At 45.5% G+C, this 23,605-nt stretch overlaps 1 protein-coding gene across 4 annotated transcripts in view; it reads left to right on the forward strand.

The window, feature by feature from the left end:
• The first annotated feature begins 249 nt into the window (after positions 1-249).
• STX16 (syntaxin 16) overlaps positions 250-23,605 on the forward strand; it is a 31,240-nt gene continuing 7,884 nt past the window's right edge. The window contains exons 1-7 of one of the 4 annotated variants that reach the window (XM_077335715.1): positions 250-901; positions 15,435-15,542; positions 16,898-17,038; positions 18,816-18,978; positions 19,846-19,937; positions 20,704-20,847; positions 22,363-22,443. In XM_077335715.1, the coding sequence (XP_077191830.1) occupies positions 767-901; positions 15,435-15,542; positions 16,898-17,038; positions 18,816-18,978; positions 19,846-19,937; positions 20,704-20,847; positions 22,363-22,443 (864 nt within the window). In that variant the 5' untranslated portion in view covers positions 250-766. Of the gene's footprint in view, positions 902-8,975; positions 9,436-10,328; positions 10,488-15,434; positions 15,543-16,897; positions 17,039-18,815; positions 18,979-19,845; positions 19,938-20,703; positions 20,848-22,362; positions 22,444-23,605 lie in introns of those variants that run through there. The other 3 variants (XM_077335716.1, XM_077335717.1, XM_077335718.1) reach the window with 3 other exon arrangements.

A 23,605-nucleotide genomic window follows, 5' to 3' on the forward strand; every position in this document is an offset into this window, starting at 1 on the left:
AAGAGCAACTCCCTTCAAAAAGACATATTTAAAACCAAACAAAACTTTGTGCACGCTCTTCCCGGGAGGGAATCAAAGAGGCTGCCACGGAAACAAATTCAGATTTGAGCACAGCTTGCTTCCAGGAACCGGAAGTTCCCCCCGAGAGCCATTTACACCGCAACCCCATCCTCCCTTTCCAACCCGCTCCAGCGGCCCCAAAAGCACCCGGAACCTTCGCGCTCGGGTCCGCGGCCGCAGGGGGAGCTATTTACGGCGCGCACCACCCGGAAGTGAGCCGAGGTGGTGTCGTGGTCGCAGTCAGGTCTATCCGGGCCCGGGCAGGGAAGGATGTGGGGTGTTGCAGGGGGTCGGGGCTAGTCCCTGCCCTGCTTCCCCACCGGGAGCGGCGGGGAAAGAGGCGCCTGCGCCGCGCCCTCCCCGGGGAGGCTTGCAGTCAGCGAAGGGAGGGCAGGTGGCCACCCACGAGGAGGAAGGGGGTCCCCGGGTGCTCCGAGGGGTCAGAAGGGGCCCCTGCAAGGGAGCTTGTGGAGCGTCCTGGAGAAGCATCGGGGGCGCTCCTTGCAAGCCCCCCGAGAGGATGCGTAGAAGTTCCCGTCTGCAAGGCGCAGGTCGTGCAGAGCTTTTCCCTGCAGGGGCGACCAGCAAGGGGACCCTTAGAGATCACCTGTCGGTAGCCGTAGGATCCCGGGGTCGGGGGCTCTTTTGGAATTCTTTAAGCGGGGTCCCCTAAAAGGCCCGGTGGGGGGGGGCGGGATTTAAAGCCATGGCCACGCGGCGTTTAACAGACGCGTTCTTGTTGTTGCGGAACAACGCGATCCAAAGCCGGCAGCTGCTGGCCGAGCAAGTGAGTAGTTACGGCTCCTCCAGCCCTCTGACTTCACGTAGCATGGCTGCTGCGGTGAGTCTCCTCCCTTCATCCTACTGTGTATCCTACATTTCGCTGTTCTAGTGCCAAGTGCTTAGGTCCGTCAGGCAGAAAGCAAGCAAGCTTCTTGTATTTTGCTTCGCATCCCTCTTGCTCGGCTTTTTGTGTCCTGCCTTCCTTTGCTTCCTTCTGACCTTGGGCTGCACCTACCCATCGCGATTCTGTTAAGAACTTTTTCTTAGTTGCACGTGGGTTTTTTCCCCACCTCCTTTCAAGGGAGTGTTCCGGGGCATCCCTGTTCTCTTGGCGTGCGGTTTTCTGAAACAGGGCATCTTAGGATGGAATCAGGGTAACAATGCATATATGCAGAAGCTAATTGGGTTTGCACCCAACTTTCTGCTCAGTGGGGAGCTGTAGGCAACTGCTCTTCTTGATTTCAGAGGGATAGCTGTGTTAGCATGCTGCATCCAAAATAGATTCTCATGGCACTGTAAAATAAAATTATTGTGGTATAAGATTCCATAAGCCATAGTTCACTTTGACATGTGCATGGACTCCATCTTGAAGGAGTAGGTTTATACCTACAGCTGCCAACTGTGGGTTATCTGCTTTGAATCTCAGCAAGAAAGTAAACAAAAGTATTGATATCAACAGATCAGAAGCCTTAACTGGTTTTAACACACAAAGATGGACTTATGCAGTTCCCTGGTGGTTGCTGTAGCTGCCAATATAGCAAAGCAATGATGAGGATTCCACAGATTTCCCTACCCCAGTCTGGGCTGCACTGATAGAAACAAAAGCCAGTTAAAAACAAACTCACAGTGGATGTAGGCCATTTCCAACTCTTGAGAAAATAGCAAAACAGAATGAATCTGCATAGTTTATGTAGAAGGAGGAGGGTTGGTTTTTATACCCTGCTTTTCACTACCGGAAGGAGTCTCAAAGTGGCCTTCCCTTCCTCTTCTCACAACAGACATCCTGAGGTAGGCGAGGCTGAGAGAGCTCTGACAGGACTGCTGTGAGAACAGCACTATCAAGACTGTGACTAGCCCAAGGTCATCCAGCTGGCTGCATGTGGAGAAGTGGGGAATCAAACCCAGCTTGCCAGATTAGAAACCGCCACTACACCAAGCTGGCTCCTTACCGTAAAACAGTAAGGAGGGACAATTATGTTTTGCAGTGAACATCCTAAGTTCCTAGTCGACCTGAATAGTATCAGATCCTTATATAAATTCAGTGTAGGATTACCATCCTCAAAGTGGGGCTGGAATCCTGTCAGAATTCCAACTAGGCCAGTCAACCTGTGGTCCTCCAGATGTCCATGGACTACAATTCCCATGAGCCCCTGCCAACAAATGTGGGCAGCGGCTCATGGGAATTGTACTCCATGGACATCTGGAGAACCGCAGGTTGACTACCCCTGCTCTAGGCTACAGAGGTCAGCTCCCCTGGAGGAAATGGCAGCTTCAAGGACTTGACTCTATGGGCACTGCATCAACACTGATTTCACCAAACTCCCTCCTCCTTCAATACTGCCTCCAAATCTCCAGGAATTTCCCAAGTTCCAGTTGGAAACCCTAATTCCAATTTAGCAGCCCCTCACTAGAGTCCTGTTCAAATAGTTCTGCTAAAATACGCCAACTTTTAAATATTCAAGTAGGATGAAATACCCACAGGGTTTTGGGTGTTTTCATGTTTAATGGCTGACGTATACATTTATTCTCATGTGGCCTTATAAAACATCACCCAGAGTTTCTTTTATTCATTTTTTTTAAAATTGGGAAGTATATGAAATTCATTGCATCCTGTTTCCAATGAGTAATACAGGCTTAGAGAATCTTTGTGTGGATGGATGGTGCTTGAGTTCCACCTTCCATTCTCTTACCTGGGAGGAGAGGTTGCAGGATGAAACAGGTTGAAACAGAGTGATGTGATACTCTTTCCCTCCCACCACTGCCTTTTATTTCTTTTGGATCAGAATCCAGTAGAATCATCTTTATCTATGAATCATCTTTATCTAGTCTTAGGTACTCCTAAAGAAGCTCTAGCAGCATAAGGAAGGTCACTTTCAAACAGCCACGATGTTTGTCTCATAAATTCATGAAACTGAATTTGGGTGTCCTCCTTCCTGCTGTGCATAAGTGCAATATTTTGCTTGGACCACTGGAATGAGTAAGAACTTATTTTGGAAAGATTATAGAAATGGGCTTGAGGACATGATGACGTGGGGTCTATACCTGTTTGACATCCACTTACGTATGTCCCAGATTTGCTCCCATTGAACTTGCTCAATGAGTGCCAATAAAAATTTACTGCTGCATCTGCAATATTCCCATTTTCGGTTGTGCTTTGAACGCTAGATCAAACATGCAGATAATTAACTGTGGCAATTAGAGTTAAGTGCAGCCCTGTACTCTTGCATGTGTCTGCTACTTCTCTGGATGACCTTGAATGACCTAGAACGTGCCAGTGGACTGCTCTAACCTGGAATCTTAGCTCTCTCCTTGCTATCTTCTTGAAACACTCAAATTTAAGACTCCTAAAATAAGAACTGTTCTCTGCCCTAAAATACCTATTTTTCTTTGTTCAACTTTGTTACTATATCTATTTGGTATCCCTACATCAGGGCTGGGAGAAGAATCCCCCTAGCTGCCAGAATAGTAATGCCAATAATAAAAATTAATTAAAAAGTAATAAAACCGGATCAGATTTTTGTGCAATAGCTTGTTGCATGATGAGAGAAGTCAGATTTTCAATTTTTCACATTCTTAATTGCCTTTCCTACCTGTATCCAGCACCTCATTCTATCTGTTCATTTTTCTCCCCTATCAGCTTGCTTATAGTAAAGCCTTATACCAGTATTTTCTGTTAATAAAATATGAAACTGTGGTCTTCCCCTCACTTGTATTCTCCCTTAAAATGGGGGAAAGGGGGGGAGGGGAGAATAAAACAAAATTTCTGCTTTGCTTTGTGGTAGCATTGCTATGCATTGTCGTGTAGTATACCAATTAGCTTGTGAATCTTGGGTTATCTTTTTTATATGTTGATGCCTGTCCTTGAAAACTTAATAAACAAAATACTGTGCATGTATTAATACATAGTGATTGCTTTAGGATGCTTAGAGCTGATCCTGCGTTGAGCAGGGGGTTGGACTAGATGGCCTGTATGGCCCCTTCCAACTCTATGATTCTATGATTCTGTGATCTAAGCAGTAGGTTCAGGGCTGGTGGGAGGTCACCCTGTTGCCCCGTGCATACCTTCCAGATTTGTATTTTGGTTATGCGAAAGGAAGGTATTATAAATGTGTGTCATGAAGCAACAAAAATGTAGTATTGCTAACATGGTGGGGGGAATGTCTAGCTCCTCTAAAACAGGGGTAGTCAACCTGTGGTCCTCCAGATGTCCATGGGCTACAATTCCCATGAGTCCCTGCCAGCGTTTGCTGGCAGGGGCTCATGGAAATTGTAGTCCATGGATATCTGGAGGACCACAGGTTGACTACCCCTGTTCTAATAGATGCTTCAAAGGTATCCCCTATGCAAGCACCAAGTCCTGCCTGACCCTTGGGGTGACGCCAAAAGATGCTTAACAGGATGTTAGTCACCAGTCGGTGTTTTTTACCTCTACGCCCTGGAACGCTTCATCTCCCCCTCTTCCATACATTATGCTTCTGTTAAAGGAGTGAGACACTAACTTCTCCAGACTGCTGGCAACTCCACAGAAACGTGTTGGACATTAATCATATCTGCAGTTTATTGGATCGCTGCCATTTAGCCCTAAGGCATAACGTGAAAAGTAAAAATCTGTATGCATCGCCTAGAAGGCACAGACCTCTTTTTGTTGCAACGGAGCATCCAGATCAGGGGTAGTCAAACTGCGGCCCTCCAGATGTCCATGGACTTCAATTCCCAGAAGCCCCTGCCAGCATTCACTGGCAGGGGCTTCTGGGAATTGTAGTCCATGGACATCTGGAGGGCCGCAGTTTGACTACCCCTGCTCCAGATGGTCGTTATGGATCAATGCAGTAGTTTCCACCTTAGCAAAATTCCAAAATTCTACACCTCAGGGCCTGTTGTTCTTAACGACTGGTTTGTGCAGAACTGCATAGGGGTGTTTTGTTATTTTGCCTGGGGTTAGTGAGTGCTTTCAGAGCAGTCCCCTACTTAGGAAACAAACTGCATATTCTGGGGCTTTGTGTTCATTCTGAATTATTTACTTAACACCAGGTGAGCGAGTATTCCTGCCCACGTAGCGGTAAGGAATGTACTGAAAGGAAAGCTAGACTGGGAAAGTATATATTTAACAGGCGTATAATTTACTATAGTAAGCTAAAATGAGATGGATTGGATCCCACAGATCTGTTCTGTTAGCAGTGGGGCCTTCCTCCCTTGCTAGGAGCCTGTCCCTGGTACAAAAGGCTCCTCCCCCAGTGGAAAACTCCTTGCCCAGAGGAAAGTGCAACCATCAGCCCCCCAAAATTATGGACGCCAGCCCATTGGGTTACGTTGGATGTTTGTAAACTCTTTTGTCCAAGTCCCTCTTCAGACTTTTTAAAGTTCTCCTTATACCTTGAGGAGACGATTCCACTTTCTGACATGCTCTGCTCTCTTCCCCACTTCCACCTGCTCATTAGAACAGAAGGGAAAGGTGGTGTCCTTGCTTTCTGCACCCAGATTGGTTTGTGGTGCTTCTGGAACTCTGCACAAATGGACTGTACCTGTCAGACACCCCCCCCCCATGGACTTTCTCAATGAACACACTTGGCACAGCAGCAAAAGCAGTTTGTTGAGGTAGCGATACGAAGTTCACACTTATTCCTGCAGAAATTACATTGGTCAATATAACCCCAAAATTCCCACCACCCCCCAGACACACATGTGAACGCCCCAGTATTGAAGTAGGAATGCCGTCTTTTAAGTGAACACCATAACTTAAGCATGGAAGAATCTAGGCTAGATAGAAGTGATAGATATTTGATGACTCAAGGAAAAGGGTCCTCTAGAAACAGAAAAAGGCAGAGGAGGGAGGAAAAATCCAGGACCGACAGAAGTTGAGAGAAATTAGGGGCTTCTCCTTTAAGGCAAGCATGTCACATGACCAGGTGTAGCCTATCAGAGGTTCTCTACCACGGAGCTTTCTTTCCCAAATGGATATTGAGGATTAGCAGCACTCTGAGATATCGCACAATAAAGGTAGGGGCACTCTGGATCAAGCCTTCTTGCTGCAGAAGGAAAATTTAAATCGCCCCAAATCCAAACGGAAATCGCATTCTGTGTAGAGGGCAGGGACTGAATCATTCTGGGGTTGGAATAAAAGCTCCGTGCAGTTTACACCAAGGTCTCTGTCCTCCCTTGCATTAAACCTGCAGGATGGGCAAAGCCGTTTGTATTTAAAATAAATTCATACCTTGGAGTGCTGCAAATTACAGCGCTGTTTGCAATTGCATATGGAATAGTCATCCTACAGTGCAGAGCATGAAATGTTTTTTGTTTCCTCCCTCTTTAGAAAAGACCGACCTCATTATTAAAAGCAATAAAGGCCCCCCCTCCCCCATGAGCTGTTATTGATATATTGAGCCAGCGGCACAGTGGCTCCCTCAACCCATCCATATTCCCTACTGTAAAACCAGCAGCTTTTCCTGGCTGGCAGTGAACACGACCTGCCTCAGTTGTCTTCTGTATTCATTTCCTCTTCAGCCCAGGCTTTTCCTCCGTTTTAACAAAGGGTATTCATATATATCGGCCTTCGCATCTCTCCCCCCCCCCCCGCTTGCTTTGCATTAATGCATGTTTCTGTACGGACAGGCAGTTCTTCACGCTTAAGTTTCTTCCCATTCAATGGACTCGACTGTGTAAATAGTTTTCTTTGCAACCAGCAGCTTGCGAAGTCAAGATTTATATAATTTTCAAGTAACGTTTTTACAATGGCAGAGGTCACATCTGTGAATAGATTTCCTAGCGGTGCTTCAGTTTGGCACTGCCTGGCCAGCCCTTACCAATTGTTTGTCCAGATTGTGAGTTCAGGTCCCCGAGGGGCTTCCAGGCATCGGCCGTTTTCAAACGCTTGCAGTGTTTGTTAAAAGCCTCTCGCGAGTCAAAATCAAGCAGAGAAACAAACAGCCGATCAAACGGCAGGTTCTTTCATCCAGCTGACGGGGTAATGACGGCTAGGATGGATGAAAGAGCCGTGCGTCTTCAAAGGGTTTTGCTGTCTTAGGCAGAAAGGAAATACGTTTCTGGGCCCCGGTTCAAAAAGTGTTACAGTCAGCAGGACGTGAATCTGGTTTTCTTTGCTTGGGGCGAAGCAAGAAAGGAAGAGTTTACCCTTGTCAGGGGCACCATTTGGGGAGCCATTTAGAGGGCATTGTCCGGGTTCCTTTTAAGGAGGGGCTGTGACTCAGCTTGGAGAACAGAAGGTCCCAGGTTCGATCCCTGACATCTCCAGTTAAGCGAATCAGGCAGTGGGTGATGTGGAAGACCTCTACCCGAGATCCTGGAGAGCTCCTACCAGTCTGAGAAGACAATACTCACCTTGATGAACCAAGGGTCTGAATCCGTAAAGGGCAGCTTCCTGTGCTTAAAGAAGAGGGTGTACTTTTTCCTTTTTCTGTCCTTAAGACAACTGAGTTCTGTAGTCCTTTGGATGCCCCTCAAAGGAGCCTACGGTCCAGCACACAAAGTCTGCTGAAGGTCCCTGGGCTCAGAGAAGTGAATCTGGCCTCATCCGGAGCCAGGGCTTTCCCTGTCTAGCCTAGTAGACCACTCACCCAAGTGAGATCAGGACCCTACGGGACTTAAGGCAGTTCCACAGGGCCTGCAAGACAGTTGTTCCGCCGGCCTACGCTCGAGGCCCATAGACCACCCTCTGTATGTATATATGAATGCGTGTAGATTGACATATTCAGTACCGTTAAGCTGTCTCAGGGATATCTTGCCTTATCTCTTTACCGCCCCACTCACGCTTTTTGAGAAAGGGCGGTATGTTCCTATGCCTCACATGATAGCGTTCACAATGTTATTTTAATAATTTTAAAAGAAGCATGTGACTAGGTTTTATTGAATGTATTCTTGCACGTTGTAAACCGCCCTGAATCCTTGGGAAATGGTGGTATAGAAATTTTATAAATAGATAAAACAAGCAAGGATGAAAGTTATCGTCTCTGTGCATGTGACTGGGAAATGGGCCACATTCAGCCTAAAATTGACAAGGAGGCAGATGAAGAATGAAGGTAGCAAAATCTCACTTTGTGTTGGTGCGGGGGAGATGGGAAGGGGGGAATACTCTCCCTTTGGCAGCCAGGAAATCTATTTCTAAGATCAGTACCAGAGTAGGATTACTCCCAAGAGGTGGCTCTTGAGGTGACACCTTGCAAGGTGTGTTTGGAATGCATCAGCCACGTATAACGCCTGGAAATTCTTCTATTCAGGTTGCCCAGGGTGTTCTGTCTAGAACTTGCATAGACACAAGACGTTGTGAAGAGGGTTTTTTTCTCAGGTGCATGACAGCCATTGGGTTAACTTCAGTAGACATCTCATGGTTGCTCAGTTACACCGGACTGTATCTTGAATACTGTATTTGTACTGAACGAGAACTAATCCTCTAGAGCAGGGGTACTCAACCTGTGGTCCTCCAGATGTTCATGGACTGCAATTCCCATGAGCCCCTGCCAGCAAATGTTCTAGAGACCCCCCCCCCCAAATTTCCCAGTTCAGTTAATGGCCTGGGATGAGATTAGGCCTTTAAGGTTAAAATAATTTCAGTTTGCATTGCATGCAGGTTTTTTTTATTTATTTATTTATTTATTTATTTATTTATTTATTTATTTATTTATTTATTTATTTATTTATTTATTTATTTATTTATTTATTTATTTATTTATTTATTTATTTATAGTTGGATTTGTGTGAACATCACTCCCAGAGCTGGCTTTCACGGCGGTTTACGATTTTGGTATACAATCCATGCAATAAGAAGAAGAACCCCATTAAACCTGTTAAAACATTATAAGACTCAACCCAAACAATGGCGAAATACAATGTAATTTATATCCCACACAAACCCAGTGGGTGAACCCAAGACAGCCGATGGAAATTGGGATGCTGTCACTGGGGACTTGTCGAGTCAGGCCAATTTAATACTGGCCAAGACCCTAAGGGGAGAGGGGAACCCGATCCTAGTCCCTGGGTCTGCTACCCGGCCTCGGAAAAATGAGGACTTCCTTGGTTTCACTTTCTTGGTTAAGAATACATTGTGCCAATGTATGCATTTTAAAGAGACCTAGCACTCCACAGTCATTTTTAAATGCTCCGTTTCTTCTAGCGATTTGGAAAAGGGCTGGGGGGGGATATGCAGTCGTCTACCAAGGTAAATTGGTCCCGTCCTCAGGCAGCTTTGGGGTTTTCTGTCGATAAGCTGAGCCGTTTTTGAACAATGCAGTTCCTGTGTTTCTTCAACTGACTGTACCCTGTGCTCTGTCCTGTTCTTTTGTTTCCTTCTCTTAACCTTTTTGCTGTCCCTATATGGATGGGGCTGATGGGATCCACAAACCACTCCAGGAGCTGGATGAGGTATAGTTTTGTTTGTCTGTTGTTACTGTTCTTTCCTTTAAAAATGTGCCTAGAAAAGGCAGTAGGGGGGTGAACAAAGGCACAGATAACACAGGGAGAATACATGTTTAATTTGTGATTTAATGACTGAAAGCAAATTTGGAGATCTCATGGGAACGGGAGAGCATGCAGTTATTTATATATGTTTCATATAACTAAGTTTGTATGCATATTGAGGGGCCCATGTCTGCACATTTCTGCAAAACTCATCTTTTCATTGTAGATTTAAGGGGAGACCTTGAGCTTACAAAATGGATGTAAAATCACCAGGTTTTACTAAAAGAGCAAGCAGGGGTGTTCATTAGGTTTGAAGTTTGGGGAGCCTCCCGAGATAATTAGGAATTAAAAACTTTTTAAAGCTAGGTGTTAACCGAAAAATTCAGTGAGCCTGTTTTATTTATTTTACTTTTGCCGGGGACATCAGCAACAGAGAATGCAAGCAAGTCTGTATAACAGTGCTATGAAATCCTTTAGGTAGAGATAATTCTTCATCCAGGATCACACTGAACATCCAGGGCAGAGTGAGGGATTTTTGTTCAGGTCTCCCCAAAATTCCTTGTAGCCCAGCAGCACATTTCCCCCCTGTTAAGTCTAATATGGCTCCGTAGCCTGTTGCTTTCACAGTGTAATCAAAATCACACCCCTATAAGTCCATTGAAGTCAATGGACTTAGAAGGGTGTAACATTGTTTAGGATTGTATTGCCATTTCCTGAGAGTTGTACAGCCCTGTTGGAGTCAGTACATCTACCTCCAAGAGTCTTTCTCCAGGCTGAACTAGCCTGCCTTAACCCTACATGGGCCAGGTTAACTGAAGGAATTTCTTCTTCCGTGCATTTCTGCCCAGGACTTAAGTCTGCAGGGAGAGGCCCTCCTGACTGTCATGCCAATCAAAGAAGCTTGCGTGTTTTGCACAGGAGACAGGGCCTTTTCAGTGGCAGCCCCACGATTATGAAACAAACCTCCCTAGGTCACCTGGCCCTTTTACCTGGCAGTCTTCCGGAGACAGTTGAAGGTAGTTATTAGAACTGTATTTGACTAATTTGGTTTTTATTGGTTGGCAGTCCTAAATAAGATTTTAAATTGTTGCTTTTTGTGTGCTTCTTTATCATTGTTTTATTTTATTGATTATTTTTCCATTTGTATGCTGCCTTTCCCCAGGGGGCTTAGGGCGGCTCACAATAATTTATAAAGGTAGCATAAAACAATAAAATGACAAATAAAATCCTAAAACTATTAATTTGAAATTAAATCCCAGTCTGTCCTGCTTATTTACAATGTACATTATTTACATTGTAGCCCACCTTGAGTTTCACAAGGTGGGTAAGTGATTAATAATTTTTTAAAATAAATTAACTAAATTAGTTACCTGTCTTAGCAGTCTTCTAGCTCAGTGGTCCCCAACCTTTTTATCACCGGGTACCGGTCAATGCTTGACAATTTTACTGAGGCCTGGGTGGGGGTAGTCTTTTGCAGAGGGCTGCCGCTGCCTGAGCCCCTGCTCTGCTTGATTTCCCGCCGGTGCCCCTGACTTCCTGCCGCCCACTGGGGGGCGTTGCCAGCAGCAGCTGCACAATGCCACGCCGAGGGGGACCCCCAGCCATGGCAGCCATGGCCTAAGAGTGGCAGGGCATCCCCTGGGCCAGCAGCTGGGGAGGAGGACGAGGAGCTGCGGCCCGGTACTGCCTGATCTACGGACCGGTCCCGGTCCCCGGACCGGGGGTTGGGGACCACTGTTCTAGCTCACTTCTCACTGTGTGATTGAATTAAAAATACTGCAGGGAATGGAAGGAGAGAGAAAGATTGCTGTGTTCTTTCAGGCATTCATATTTAAATATAGCATTTAGCAAAAAAATAGTATTAAGCAAGATTAGACCCCCAAAGCAAAGAAATTAAAAGATGCTTGCTCCTGGGGAGGAAAGCTATGGCAAATCTAGACAGCATCCTAAAAAGCAGAGACATCACCCTGCCAACAAAAGTGCTTCTAGTCAAGGCTATGGTCTTCCCAGTTGCAATGTATGGCTGCGAAAGTTGGACCATAAGGAAGGCCAAGGGTCAAAGAATTGAGGCTTTTGAACTCTGGTGCTGGAGAAGACTCTTGCGAGTCCCTTGGACTGCAAGGCGAACAAACCGGTCAGTCCTAGAGGAGATCAGCCCGGACTGCTCCTTAGAAGGCCAGATCCTGAAGATGAAACTCAAATACTTTGGCCACCTCATGAGAAGGAAGGACTCCCTGGAGAAGAGCCTAATGCTGGGAGCGATCGAGGGCAAAAGAAGAAGGGGATGACAGAGAATAAGGTGGCTGGACGGAGTCCCTGAAGCAGTTGGTGCGAACTTAAATGGACTCCGGGGAATGGTAGAGGACAGGAAGGCCTGGAGGATCATTGTCCATGGGGTCGCGATGGGTCGGACACGACTTTGCAACTAACAACAACAACAACAGACCCCCAAACTTTTGTCATTGCACATTATTTGCTCAGGGTTTGGCTCATTTTTGCCGCTTTACCCTCCCCAAGGTAACCCTGTTTTAATTCCCCCATACTTAAACACATGGAATTAGTTCTACTCAAGCCTGTTTGTGGGATTTTTTTTTCTGTTGCCAGCTTGTAAGTGGGTGGGAGAAAGGGTGCTGACTTTCTAAGAAGATACTTTATGTGAGCAAATCCTAAAATCAGGGGCCTGATTCATTTGGGAATCAGTTGCTTGTGCTTTCCTTTAACTTTCATCACAAAATCTTCAGGTTTCAGATTTATCGGTAGGTTATACGATTGTTTGGCAAGCTAGTGACCTCACCCAGCATCTTGATGGCATACGCAATCTGTTTTTTTCTCTTTCAACATCCTCTGAAGCTTCCAAATACCTCATTATGATACACTCTTGAAGTCAACACTGACACAAGCAAGAGTCTTTATCTGATAACTGCTTTCTACTGACATTATACCTATTTTATCTCTTATATTTAATCTCCAGTTTTGTTCCTATAATGATGATCATTTCCCCCCCCCTTTGGCTCTCTTTATCCTCTAAGGCAGGGGTAGTCAAACTGCAGGTGTCCAGATGTCCATGGACTACAATTCCCATGAGCCCCTGCCAGCATATGCTGGCAGGGTTCATGGGAATTGTAGTCCATGGACATCTGGACACCTGCAGTTTGACTACCCCTGTTCTAAGGAATCTATGTTATTCTGCTTGGTTCTAGATATTGACTCAACACATTTTGAAAAAATATAAATACGATAGATAGATAGATAGATAGATAGATAGATAGATAGATAGATAGAATATTTTCAAGTTGGAGGCTGCAGTTTTGCCTTCTCCAAAGACTAAAAGAAAACCTTGATTCCAGCTCCACCTAACACCAGCTCAACTTTTCTGACCATTTGGCACAGGCGACAGGCAGAGCTGTGAGCCCAGGGCTTGAAACACCTGTTTCCCCTCCTCTCCTCTTCCCAGCCATGGGAAATTAGGAGTCGGGTACAACTGAACACAAATCCATCAACGAATCGTCAGAGCTCTTACTCTTATTTCTATTTTTAACTACTTAATGGTCTTATGTACTGTTTTTATGACTTATAATTTATAATTTATTATGATGATTTTAGTCTTTCTCTAAATGAGTTTTATGTTGTCAACCGCCCTGAGTCCGCCCTGCGGGGCGGAAGCAGTCTACAAATTAAACAAATATAAATAAATATCTCAAACACTTCCTGGTGAACTGGAAACACTGCTGTCGTGTTCAACTTAGCCTTCTTACCCAATTTTTTTTTGTCCCAAATTAAGAGAGACTTTGACGCGCAACGTCCAGCACCATGTTAGCTGAGGATGTCTTAATCTAGCATTTCCTTTCATTTTTCAAGCTACTTTTATACAGTTTCCTGAAGGAACAATACTTTACCGTTGGTTGCATTGTTCAAGGCAGCCAGCATCCATTTATGCCTGCTCAGAGGAAATGAACAGGATAGGGTTGTACAACTCATTGCCCGAGAGCGAAATCCCGAGGAGCTGAGGGCTAACTAAATTCTGCTCTGAGGTCCGTCATTTTTTTTCTTCCTGATCTTAAGGAAGGAATTTCCCCTCTCTCTACTTCACTTTCCTCCATGCTAGGGTTATTTGGGGAACGGGGAAGTAGGTGTCCTTCTGGCCCACACCATCCTTAAGGTGTGAGGTAGATTACTAAATGGCTATGGTAAATAAAATCCAATAGTTGAATTGATTGGTCTGTTGAGATTGGATGGATGGATGGATGGATGGATGGATGGATGGATGGATGGATGGATGGATGGATGGATGGGGAGGGGGAGAGAGAGAGGGAATTTTACCTCACCTGGACTCAATATTTAGCAAAAGTTAGGAATTATATTGGTGGCTTTGTCTGCTTTATTCCATGTATTTAGTACACGGGTTTTTAAATGATTTAAAACTAAGGTCTCACAATTGGTTTCATGTTTGTACATGGTGACTTAAGTTTGACATGGCAGTATTGCACCCAGAACTTCCCCCTGCCAGGACTTCTTTATTCCAGTGTTTGCAGGGGAAGATGGGTAGTATTTTATGCCGCCATTGCTTCTTTTTATTTTATATGTTCTATTTTTTATGTCTTGTCCGATATTTTAATGGGGCTTTATTGGGGTTTTTAATTTTTGGACTGTCTGTAACCTGCCATGAGCCGGTTCTGGGAGTGGCAGGAAATTAAAATCCTAAATAAATAAATGAATAAATAAATAAATATGCAAAAATTGGAGGGAAGGTTGGCGGAGGGGGCAATCCTATGAAATATTTCTTTTCTCCTTTGGAATGAGTTAAGTGGTATTGAAGTATTTTGTTTACTATAAAATTTGTATTCTGTTTTCATCCCCACCCCCCACCCCCCCACCCCCCAAAAAATAAATAAATAAAAAGCTCTCAGGTGGTTAAAAACTAAGATGCGCTGCTTGGTTTTCTAACGGTATTCACAATTTTGCTTGCACAAAATTAAAAATATAAATTCCTTAAATTCTGTAAATATGCCAACTAGTACAGTCTTGTATGTCAAATTGCAAAATGATACGTTTAGTGTTTTTAGAGCAGTAGAATAAGTTTGCTTATGATAAAGAGAGAATATTTTGCTTATCCCACCTCTTCCCTTACGTCGGTGTCCCCCAAAGGAGAGAATAATGCAGGAAACAAAACTTGCTCAAAATCCCCAGCTCCAAAGATGTCAAACCAGCCTCAACCAGAGTCAGGGTCTTTCTGGCCCTGGCCCCTGCAGGACCTTGGACAATTCCCCAGGGCCAACCAGGCCTATGGTTGAGGCTGGAACCAGTACTGAATTCCGGCCTCCCTGCTCAAAACATTGCCAGATTAAAATGGAAAGTAAATTAATCTGTGATCGTAATGTTTCTGATGACAGTGATTATTGTGTTATTTTATTGTTGTGTTATTTTATTGGTCATATTGTTACCTGCCTTCAGGTTGTTGTTGTTGTTATTATTCTGAAGTTACAGGTTTATGCTTGGTTCCCATGGTGGTAGGCCTGTCGGACCTTATGGTCACCAGCAGTAATTGAGAGAGGGGGTTGCCACCTCTGGGTTTGGAAGTACCTGGAGTTTTGGGGGGGGACTTGACGGGGCCACAGCAGTGTATAATACTATACACAGACCATCTTTCAAAGCAGGTATTTCCTCCAGGGGAGCTGATCCCTCTCATCTGGAGATTTGCTGTAATTCCAGGAGAACCACCTCCTGTTGGTTGGCAACCCTATATAACACTCAAGCCTTCCATACAGTTGTCTGTTTCCATGGAAAAGGAGTCTTTCAGGATATTTTGTCTCCGGTTTTTAATTTCTCCTGGAGCAACACTTGATATGCTTCTAAGGTTCGCAGGCACATCTATTGGGAAACCATCTGCTCTAGATATCTGGTAATCTGTTATAGAAATCTGTTGTGTTTTCCCTAAATATATTGTTGCTTCCTGTTTTCTATAGCTTGCCGATGACCGCATGGCACTGGTTTCGGGAATTAGTTTGGATCCTGAAGCAGCTATCTGTGTAACTAAGAGATTACCTCCGAAGTGGGTGGACGGCATAGAAGAAGTGAGTTTATATCTGTGTAGCGGGTCATAATTTTCATGTAAATATGCAAGGGGGTGGAAGCCATCAGTTAAATATTGATTAAAAGTAGGAGCAATGAGATAACCCCTACTTTACCCTACTTCTTCAGTCTATCAAGAGCATCCTGTATTCTGATTCTGTCTTCTGTTGTGTTTGTTACCCCTCCCAGTTTTGTATCGTCTGCAAATTTAATACTTCAAGAAAGCAATTATGTCCCTATTCACAGAATCAGACTCTCTGTCAGATGGCTATACAGCCTCTGTTTAAAAATTTCCAAAGATGGGGAATCCACCACCTCCCGAAGAAGCCTGTTCCACTGAGAAACCACTCTGTCAGGAATGTCTTCCGGATGTTTAGACGGAATTTCTTTAGATTAATTTAATCTCATTGGTTCTGGTCCGTCCCTCTGGTTCAAGAGAGAACAACTCCACTCCATCCTGTATATCAGTGGTCCCCAACCTGCGGGCCACCACCTGGTGTCGGGCCGCAAAGGCCATGGCGCCGGGCCGCGGCTCCCTCTCCCCGCCCCCCCGCAGTAAAAAACTTCCCAGGCCGCAAGCTTGCGGCCCGGGAAGTTTCTTACTGCGGGAGGGCGGGGAGAGGGAATCAGGGCCAGGCCGCGCCCGATGCATGGCCGTGGCCCGCGCAGGCGTGGCCCAATGCCCTGCCAGTCCCCAGCCTAAGAAAGGTTGGGGACCACTGGTCTATATGGCATCCTTTTAAATACTTGAAGATGGTTATCAGATCCCCTGTCAGTCATCTCCTCTCGAGGCTAAACTGACCAAGCTCCCCCAACCTTTCTTCATAAGTCTTGGTCTCCAAACCCCTCACCATCTTTGTTGCCCTCCTCTGGACACGCTCCAGTTTGTCAACATCCCCCTTCAACTGTGGTGCCCAAAACTGAACACAGGACTCCAGGTGAAGCCAAACCTGCAAAGAAAGCTTGACCTTTTCTTAAACATTAAAAAGACCAAAATAATGACCACTGCAAAAAATAGACATGTCATAATAGCAATTGATGGTGAAGAGATTCATTGTGTTTAAGAATTCATAATTTTGGGGGGGATCACAAGTGGATCAGAGTGGTGCACACAGTATGGAAATTAAATGTCAGATTGTTCTGGATCACTCAAGAATGGTAAGCTTGAACCAAACATGGAAAAGCAAGGACATCAGCTTGATCACCAAATGTAACCTAGTTCAATCTATCATATTTCCAATAGCCACTCGTGACCCTGAAAGTTTCTTAACGAAGGCCCCGCCAAATCTAGTATTTCTCTGTATACCTCCCCATCTTCCAGTTTCTCTCTAAATCTGTTTCCTTGTTTGCCTTTCAGATTCAATATGAGATCTCCAGGGTAAAACAGAAGATGAAAGAATTAGCCAGTCTCCATGACAAGCATTTAAACCGGCCAACGTTGGACGACAGCAGCGAGGAAGAACACGCAATCGAAATCACCACTCAAGAGATCACGCAGGTGCCTGTTGTGTGTGTGTGTGTTGTGTATTTCAGTTATGAACGCCAGGGCGTCAGCCTTGTCATTGAGTTGTCGGGTAGCAGTTTGGTTTGAAATAATGTATAGTAGCATTGGGCACATACTGCTTATTTTAAAAATGTGCACTCTACTTAAACTGTGATAACCCTGACAGGGCCCTCAGCTCTTCCGGGAGCCCCTTCCACCAGGTAGGGGCCAGGACCAAGAAGGCCCTGGTTGAGGCAAGGAGTATCTCACATTGGCCCTTGCCATCAAATAGTTTAAAGCTAGAGATAAATGGACAGCATAAACAGCCCAGGCTGGGCTCATTAAGCCAAAAATCTTTTCTGTCCTCTCTGCTGCTCCAATAAAACGAGCAGGCCTCTGAAGTTCCTTTTTGATTATTAAAGGGGGGGGACCAACTAAAGTTGCTCTTTCACAGTCTTTCGCAGCCCTGACCTGTACAGCTCCCAAAAGGAAGAAAACCAGAAACTTTATCTCTTGCACTTCAGCAGATCTGACAGTACATCTATTGTAACATCCCTGTCATTTTTTTCTTATTAAGAAGCAGCATAACATGAGGGAAATGTTAGCCCTCCAAGCACTTTTGGAGTCAATCCTCTACAGCAGGGGCAGTCAACCTGTGATCCTCCAGATGCCCATGGACTACAATTCCCACGAGCCCCTGCCAGCGTTTGCTGGCAGGGGCTCGTGGGAATTGTAGTCCATGGACATCTGGAGGACCATAGGTTGACTACCCCTGCTCTACAGATCTGAGGCCTCACCAACGTTGAGTGGCCGCCAACATTGGTCAACAATGATCCTTGGCGAGGTTTGGAAAGGCCCTGTTTGCTCCAAGGATGAAGACCAGTTACTGCTGGCCAAGTGGCACCACCTGTAGTCCCATGATGAGGAGGTCCTCTGCTGGCAAGAGCTGAGGAGAATCTGGCCACTCCCCTGGATTTTCAGCGAGCTGAAGAAGCATGGCAAGATCACTCGGCAAAACCGGAAGTGATAAAAAAAATAACTATCTACTTCGTACTGCTTCTTAATTTATTCGTTTTTAAGGAGACTGCTACAATATTGGAAAAGCTAGACCCCATCTGAATAGCTGTAAAAAATCTATTGCAGGCGCATAAAATTTTGTGGCTAAAAATGAAGAAGTGATGTTGCCATAGGATCTATACTTTGGAACCAAGGATGAATTAAAAGATTCCTAGGCTTTCAGAGGGCATGTGATACAGGGTGTCTACACTACCTGCACCTCAGTCATATACTTTATTAGAGTGTGGTATCTAAAGCTATTTCCCTGGCAAAACTCTAGATCAGGTTTTGTGAAACCCTGGGGTTTCTTGATGGCCCTGGAAGGGTTTCCCAAATAGGTGGGAGTTAATTAACTTTTTATATATTTTTTAAAATTTGTTAAACATTTATTGGGTGATATGACCCTATATGGTCATGCTGCTCACCCTCACCCTTCCCAAAAATGTCCAATGATGGGCCAGGAGGGGTTCCTGGAGGGCGTGTCCACAGCTGTGCTTCCCAGCCATATTCTGCCCGATTAAACCACTTCTGGGGTTTCTCGAAGCCTGAAGAATGTTTTAGGGGTTTCTAAACAGTAAAAGAGTTGAGAAAGGCTGCTCTAAATGGTAGAGCATGAAGCATAATACTACTAAAAACATAAATAATACTATGGGAAAGCACAGCTTGAAACGATTAGCATTTTAAGAATGGTGCGTTTTTTTTTTCATTTTACCAACCAAAGTTGCTCTCCTGCCAGCTATTCCACAGGTGTCAGAGGGCGGTCCAGACCTTACACAGCCGGTCTCGAGGCTGCACAGAACAAGAGCAGCGGCTTCTCAAGAATATCGTCTCCTCCTTGGCCCTGTCCCTCCAGGAGCTGTCTACTAATTTCAGGCATGGGCAGTCCGACTATCTCAAACGTAAGCTGAAGAGCTGGATGCGTTCTACTGGGCAAGCATGCTACGGGATTTACCTCTTGCCAGTTCTCTCTGGACCTGGGGGGGAGGGGGGGCTTGGAAACCAATTCTCCATGCTGCCTGCCACTTTGTGATAGCACAGCTGTTCCCCACTGATGTAACAAGAGCCAGCTTGGTGTAGCTGATAAGAGTGGCAGCCTCTGATCTGGAGAACTGGGTTTGATTGCCCACTCCTACGCATGCAGATGGCTGGGTGACCTTGGGCTAGTTAACAGTTCTCTTAGGGCTGTTCTCACAGAGCAGTTCTACCAGAGCTCTCTGACACCTACTTTGCAGGGTGTCTGTTGTCAGGACAGGAAGGGAAGGTGATTGTGAGCCCCTTTAAGACTCCTTTGGGTAGTGAAAAATGGGGTAAGACAACCAACCCTTCTTCTAACTCTGTGTGTTAGAATCTTCTTTATCCTCTTCATTTGTCATCCCCATTTCCTCTGGAGGGCCAAGAACAGGGCATAGAGTCTGAGATATTCCCCTGATGTTGCCTCTTGGCTCTGGGATTTGGAGGCTTAGTGCCTCTGATTGTGGAGGTGTACCCCTCAGTCACCTTGGCTAGTGGCTGTTGACAGACTTATCCCCTTTTAAAGCTGTTAATTCCTGTGACCATCACCCCATCCTTTTGGGTTTCAGGGAGAGGTCTTTCCCGTAAGCTTCTGTTTTGTCACTTTTATTGGAGATGCCAGGGGTTGAACCAGGGACCTTTTGCATGCCAAGCAGATGCTCTACCACTGAGCCACAGTTTGTCCCTTAACCCACTATTAGTTTGTTGCGTTTTATAAATGCTTTCTTTATAGCTGCAATTCCTGTCCTTTGTAGGGATGAAGAATCGAGAAGAAAGATCCAAACATTTCTTTGACACGTCAGTCCCCCTTATGGATGACGGGGAGAATAGTACGATATATGATCGGGTAAGCTAAGGTGCTAAGCTGAAGGTTTTGATCCCGCGCTCCCCCACATGCAAACAGCTGGGTGACCTTGGGCTCACCACAGCACTGATAAAGCTGTTCTGACTGAGCAGGAAAGGGAAGGCAATTGTAAGCCGCTTTGAGACTCTTTCAGGCATATAAGAACCAACTCTTCTTCTTCTTCAGTAATATCAGGGCCCTCTCAGCCTCACCCACCTCACAGGGTGTCTGTTGTGGGGAGAGGAAAGGGAAGGTGACTGTAAGCCACTTTGAGACTCCTTCAGGTAGAGAAAAGTGGCATATAAGAACCAACTCTTCTTCTTCTTTAATATTTTTATTGTAACTCGCCACCAGACACTGTGTGATAGCGGCGGGTAATAAATCCAAGTAATAATAATACGTAAAAAAATCATGACGTTCCTTGTACCACACCACAAGTTACAATGTAAACCGCCCTGAGCTGCAGGGGAGAGCAGTATATAAATGCAATATATGAAAATAAAGTTTTATCAGTGGCACCATTGTCACTTCTTTAGGCTCCCCCCCCCCTTTATAATTGGGAAGAACAAGGAAAGAAAAATAAACTTTTATAAGATAAAAGATTAGAGCTGACCCCCATGTTGTGTGTTGGAGTTAAAGACAGCTCTTGGGTTTGAAACCATCGAAGACTATCATGTGAGACATGGAAAACCTGCGTTCTCTGTCTTGTTTGGTGGCATAACATTAGGCAATGTTGATACCTATTTACCCTCTGCTTTGTTTTTTTAAGGGCTTTACAGATGACCAGTTAGTATTGGTGGAGCAAAACACTATGTTGGTGGAAGAGCGGGAGCGAGAAATCCGGCAAATTGTACAGTCTATTTCTGATCTCAATGAAATTTTTAGGGATTTAGGATCAATGATAGTGGAACAGGTTAGTGCATCTACTGTATTGGCATGATACTTCCTGATGTCTCATAAAGGTATCAGTGTTCTTTCCTTACAATTGAATGCGTGATTTTTCCCTATCCTGAGTGCTGTTTATAAATCTGAGAATGCTTCCCTCTGATAGGTCATTTCAGGTGGGTAGCCATGTTGATCAGCAGCAAACGAGCAAGATTCAAGTCCAGTTGCCCTTGAAAGGCCAACCTGGTTCCCGTGGTATAATGCAGGGAGCTTTGTTTCTCAAAAACATTATATACCTTGGAAATGTTGATGGACTTTAAAATGGCTGGATTCAAATCTTGCTGTCCCTTTGAAGAGAGCAAGTATTAGTAAAAACATTTGGACATTTGCGCTCCATCCATCCATCCATCCATCCATTCATTCATTATGTATTTGCACTTCATAAAACAAGCACTTTTGAAACATTTTCAGTTCATAAAGCAATGCAATATGCCTGGCTAACGTAAGCAGGCTGTCCTGTAGACTGCAGGGGGAAAAAAACAAATTAATTTAAAGAAGAAGGTTCATCCTGTCTCCGTGGGAAGTTGTCATGTTAGCAGTGGCTTATGCAGATTACAGGTTTTTTTAACTTTATGGTCATTTAGAACAAAACAGCACTTAAAATATCTATAAATAGATAAAGATTAAAGGTAAAGGTATTCCCTGTGCAAGCACTGAGTCATGTTTGACCCTTGGGGTGACGCCCTCTAGCGTTTTCATGGCAGACTCAATACAGGGTGGTTTGCCAGTGCCTTCCCCAGTCATTACCATTTACCCCCCAGCAAGCTGGATACTCATTTTACCGACCTCGGAAGGATGGAAGGCTGAGTCAACCTTGAGCCAGCCGCTGGGATCGAACTTCCAGCCTGATGGGCAGAGCTTTCATACTGCATGTCAGCTGCCTTATCACCCTGCGCCACAAGAGGCCATATAAATAGATAGGACAAACTATTTAAATTACCAAAATACAAACCAGTCTGTAAAAATTTTAAATTCATCGTAATTATAAACTATAGAGGCATTAAAAAAAAATCTTTAACCCGCTCCGCGGATTAAATAATTCGCTAAGGGCCCCCTGGGCGGGCCCTGTCCGTGATGAAGAAGGGTGCCCATAGGCCCCTTCCCCCGGACTGACAATCGGAGGGCCCAATCTGGAGATCTCTCCAGTAATGGATGGATGGATTGGCTTGAATAGCATCATCTATGGAACAGAGAAACAAAAATGTTTTCCCTTGTTTCTACCTGGCCCTTCCACCCAGGAGCAGAGGCTACCATGCTCACAGTGTCTCTGAGCTGGACCTGACTGTTCCTTAGTGGGGAAGCCGTCAGGATGACTTCTGGAAACAAGAGTTCCATAGGGGCTTCCTTCCCACTCGCTTTTGTTGGACAGTGCGATCTTTGTTCTAAAAACAGCAGCAAAACGAGTTAAATGTTTTAGTCCCTTATTTGTTTCCTGGCGTTCGATCCCTGCCGTGAAACTGATACATGCCTTGCTTCCTTCCAGGGTACCGTTCTGGACAGGATCGACTACAACGTTGAACAATCATGTATTAAAACAGACGAGGGCCTGAAACAGCTACATAAGGTAAACGCAGAGGGTGCAGAATTCCCTGCTTTCCTCTCTTGATGCTTAGGCTGCCTTATACTGTATCAGACCACTATTCACAACAATAACAACAACAAAGCCCTTAATGGCATATTATAAGAAATGCAATATAAGGAAGGAAAGCGCAGTAGGACCCACTGCAGTCCAGAGTAAACAAAGGCAGATGTCATGCTTTAGAGCAGGGGTCATCAATCCGCGGCCCAGTGGCGGGCCGCAAAGGCCACAGTACTGGGCCTTCCCCCGCCGGCAGCAAGAAGGAAGGGAAGAGGCAGGCGCAGCCGCCGGCATGGCGGTAACGCAAACGCGCATGCGCACTGTTGCCGCGCATGTGCGTTAGCGCCACCTGGTGGCGAAAACACATGTGCGGCAATGACCTGAGAAAGGTTGGGGACCGCTACTTTAGAGTGAAGCAAACTGCATTCTGGATCTCTCATGGCAAGCTATAAAAACTTCGCAGCTGGTTCCTCCGAATTCCTTCCTCTTTTACAAAGCTGCGAGTTAAGAAATTTAGCTTGGATTGAGAAATAAAATAGACAATGGGGGAAAAAAAGTGTGATTGATTCTATACAGCAGTGGTTCTCAACGTGGGGGTCATGACCCCTCAAGGGGTCATTCGACACTTTCACAGGGGTTGCCAAGACAGCTCGGAAGCGGCATGGGGCCGGACTCCTCCGTGCCGCCTCAGGGCTCATGGAAGCCACGGAGATCACCGAGGCTATGTGGAGGAGGCCAGCACCATGGTGCTCGCCGCGGCAAGCAGGAGTGGCAGCGGTGCATGTACGTGTGCACACATGCTGCCTCTGCTGTAGGAGTCGCAGCATTAGGGCAGTTGAGAACCACTGCTATACAGCAGGGGTAGTCAACCTGTGGTCCTCCAGATGTTCATGGACCACAATTCCCATGAGCCCCTGCCAGCGTTGCTGGCAGGGGCTCATGGGAATTGTAGTCCATGGACATCTGGAGGACCACAGGTTGACTACCCCTGCTATACATCATTGTCCACAGGGGCAAAGCCAAGGCAGAACCATCTTCTCTTCCTGGAACTGCTCTCCAGGTTTCCCGGGCAAGAGATCTTTCAGTTCACCTCCTTACCCGACTGTGTTTTGTTTCTAATCGGGAGCTCCTGGGGCTCGGACCTGGG

This window comes from Paroedura picta, chromosome 4, assembly GCF_049243985.1.
Source record: "Paroedura picta isolate Pp20150507F chromosome 4, Ppicta_v3.0, whole genome shotgun sequence".
In the NCBI taxonomy this organism is placed as follows: domain Eukaryota; kingdom Metazoa; phylum Chordata; class Lepidosauria; order Squamata; family Gekkonidae; genus Paroedura; species Paroedura picta.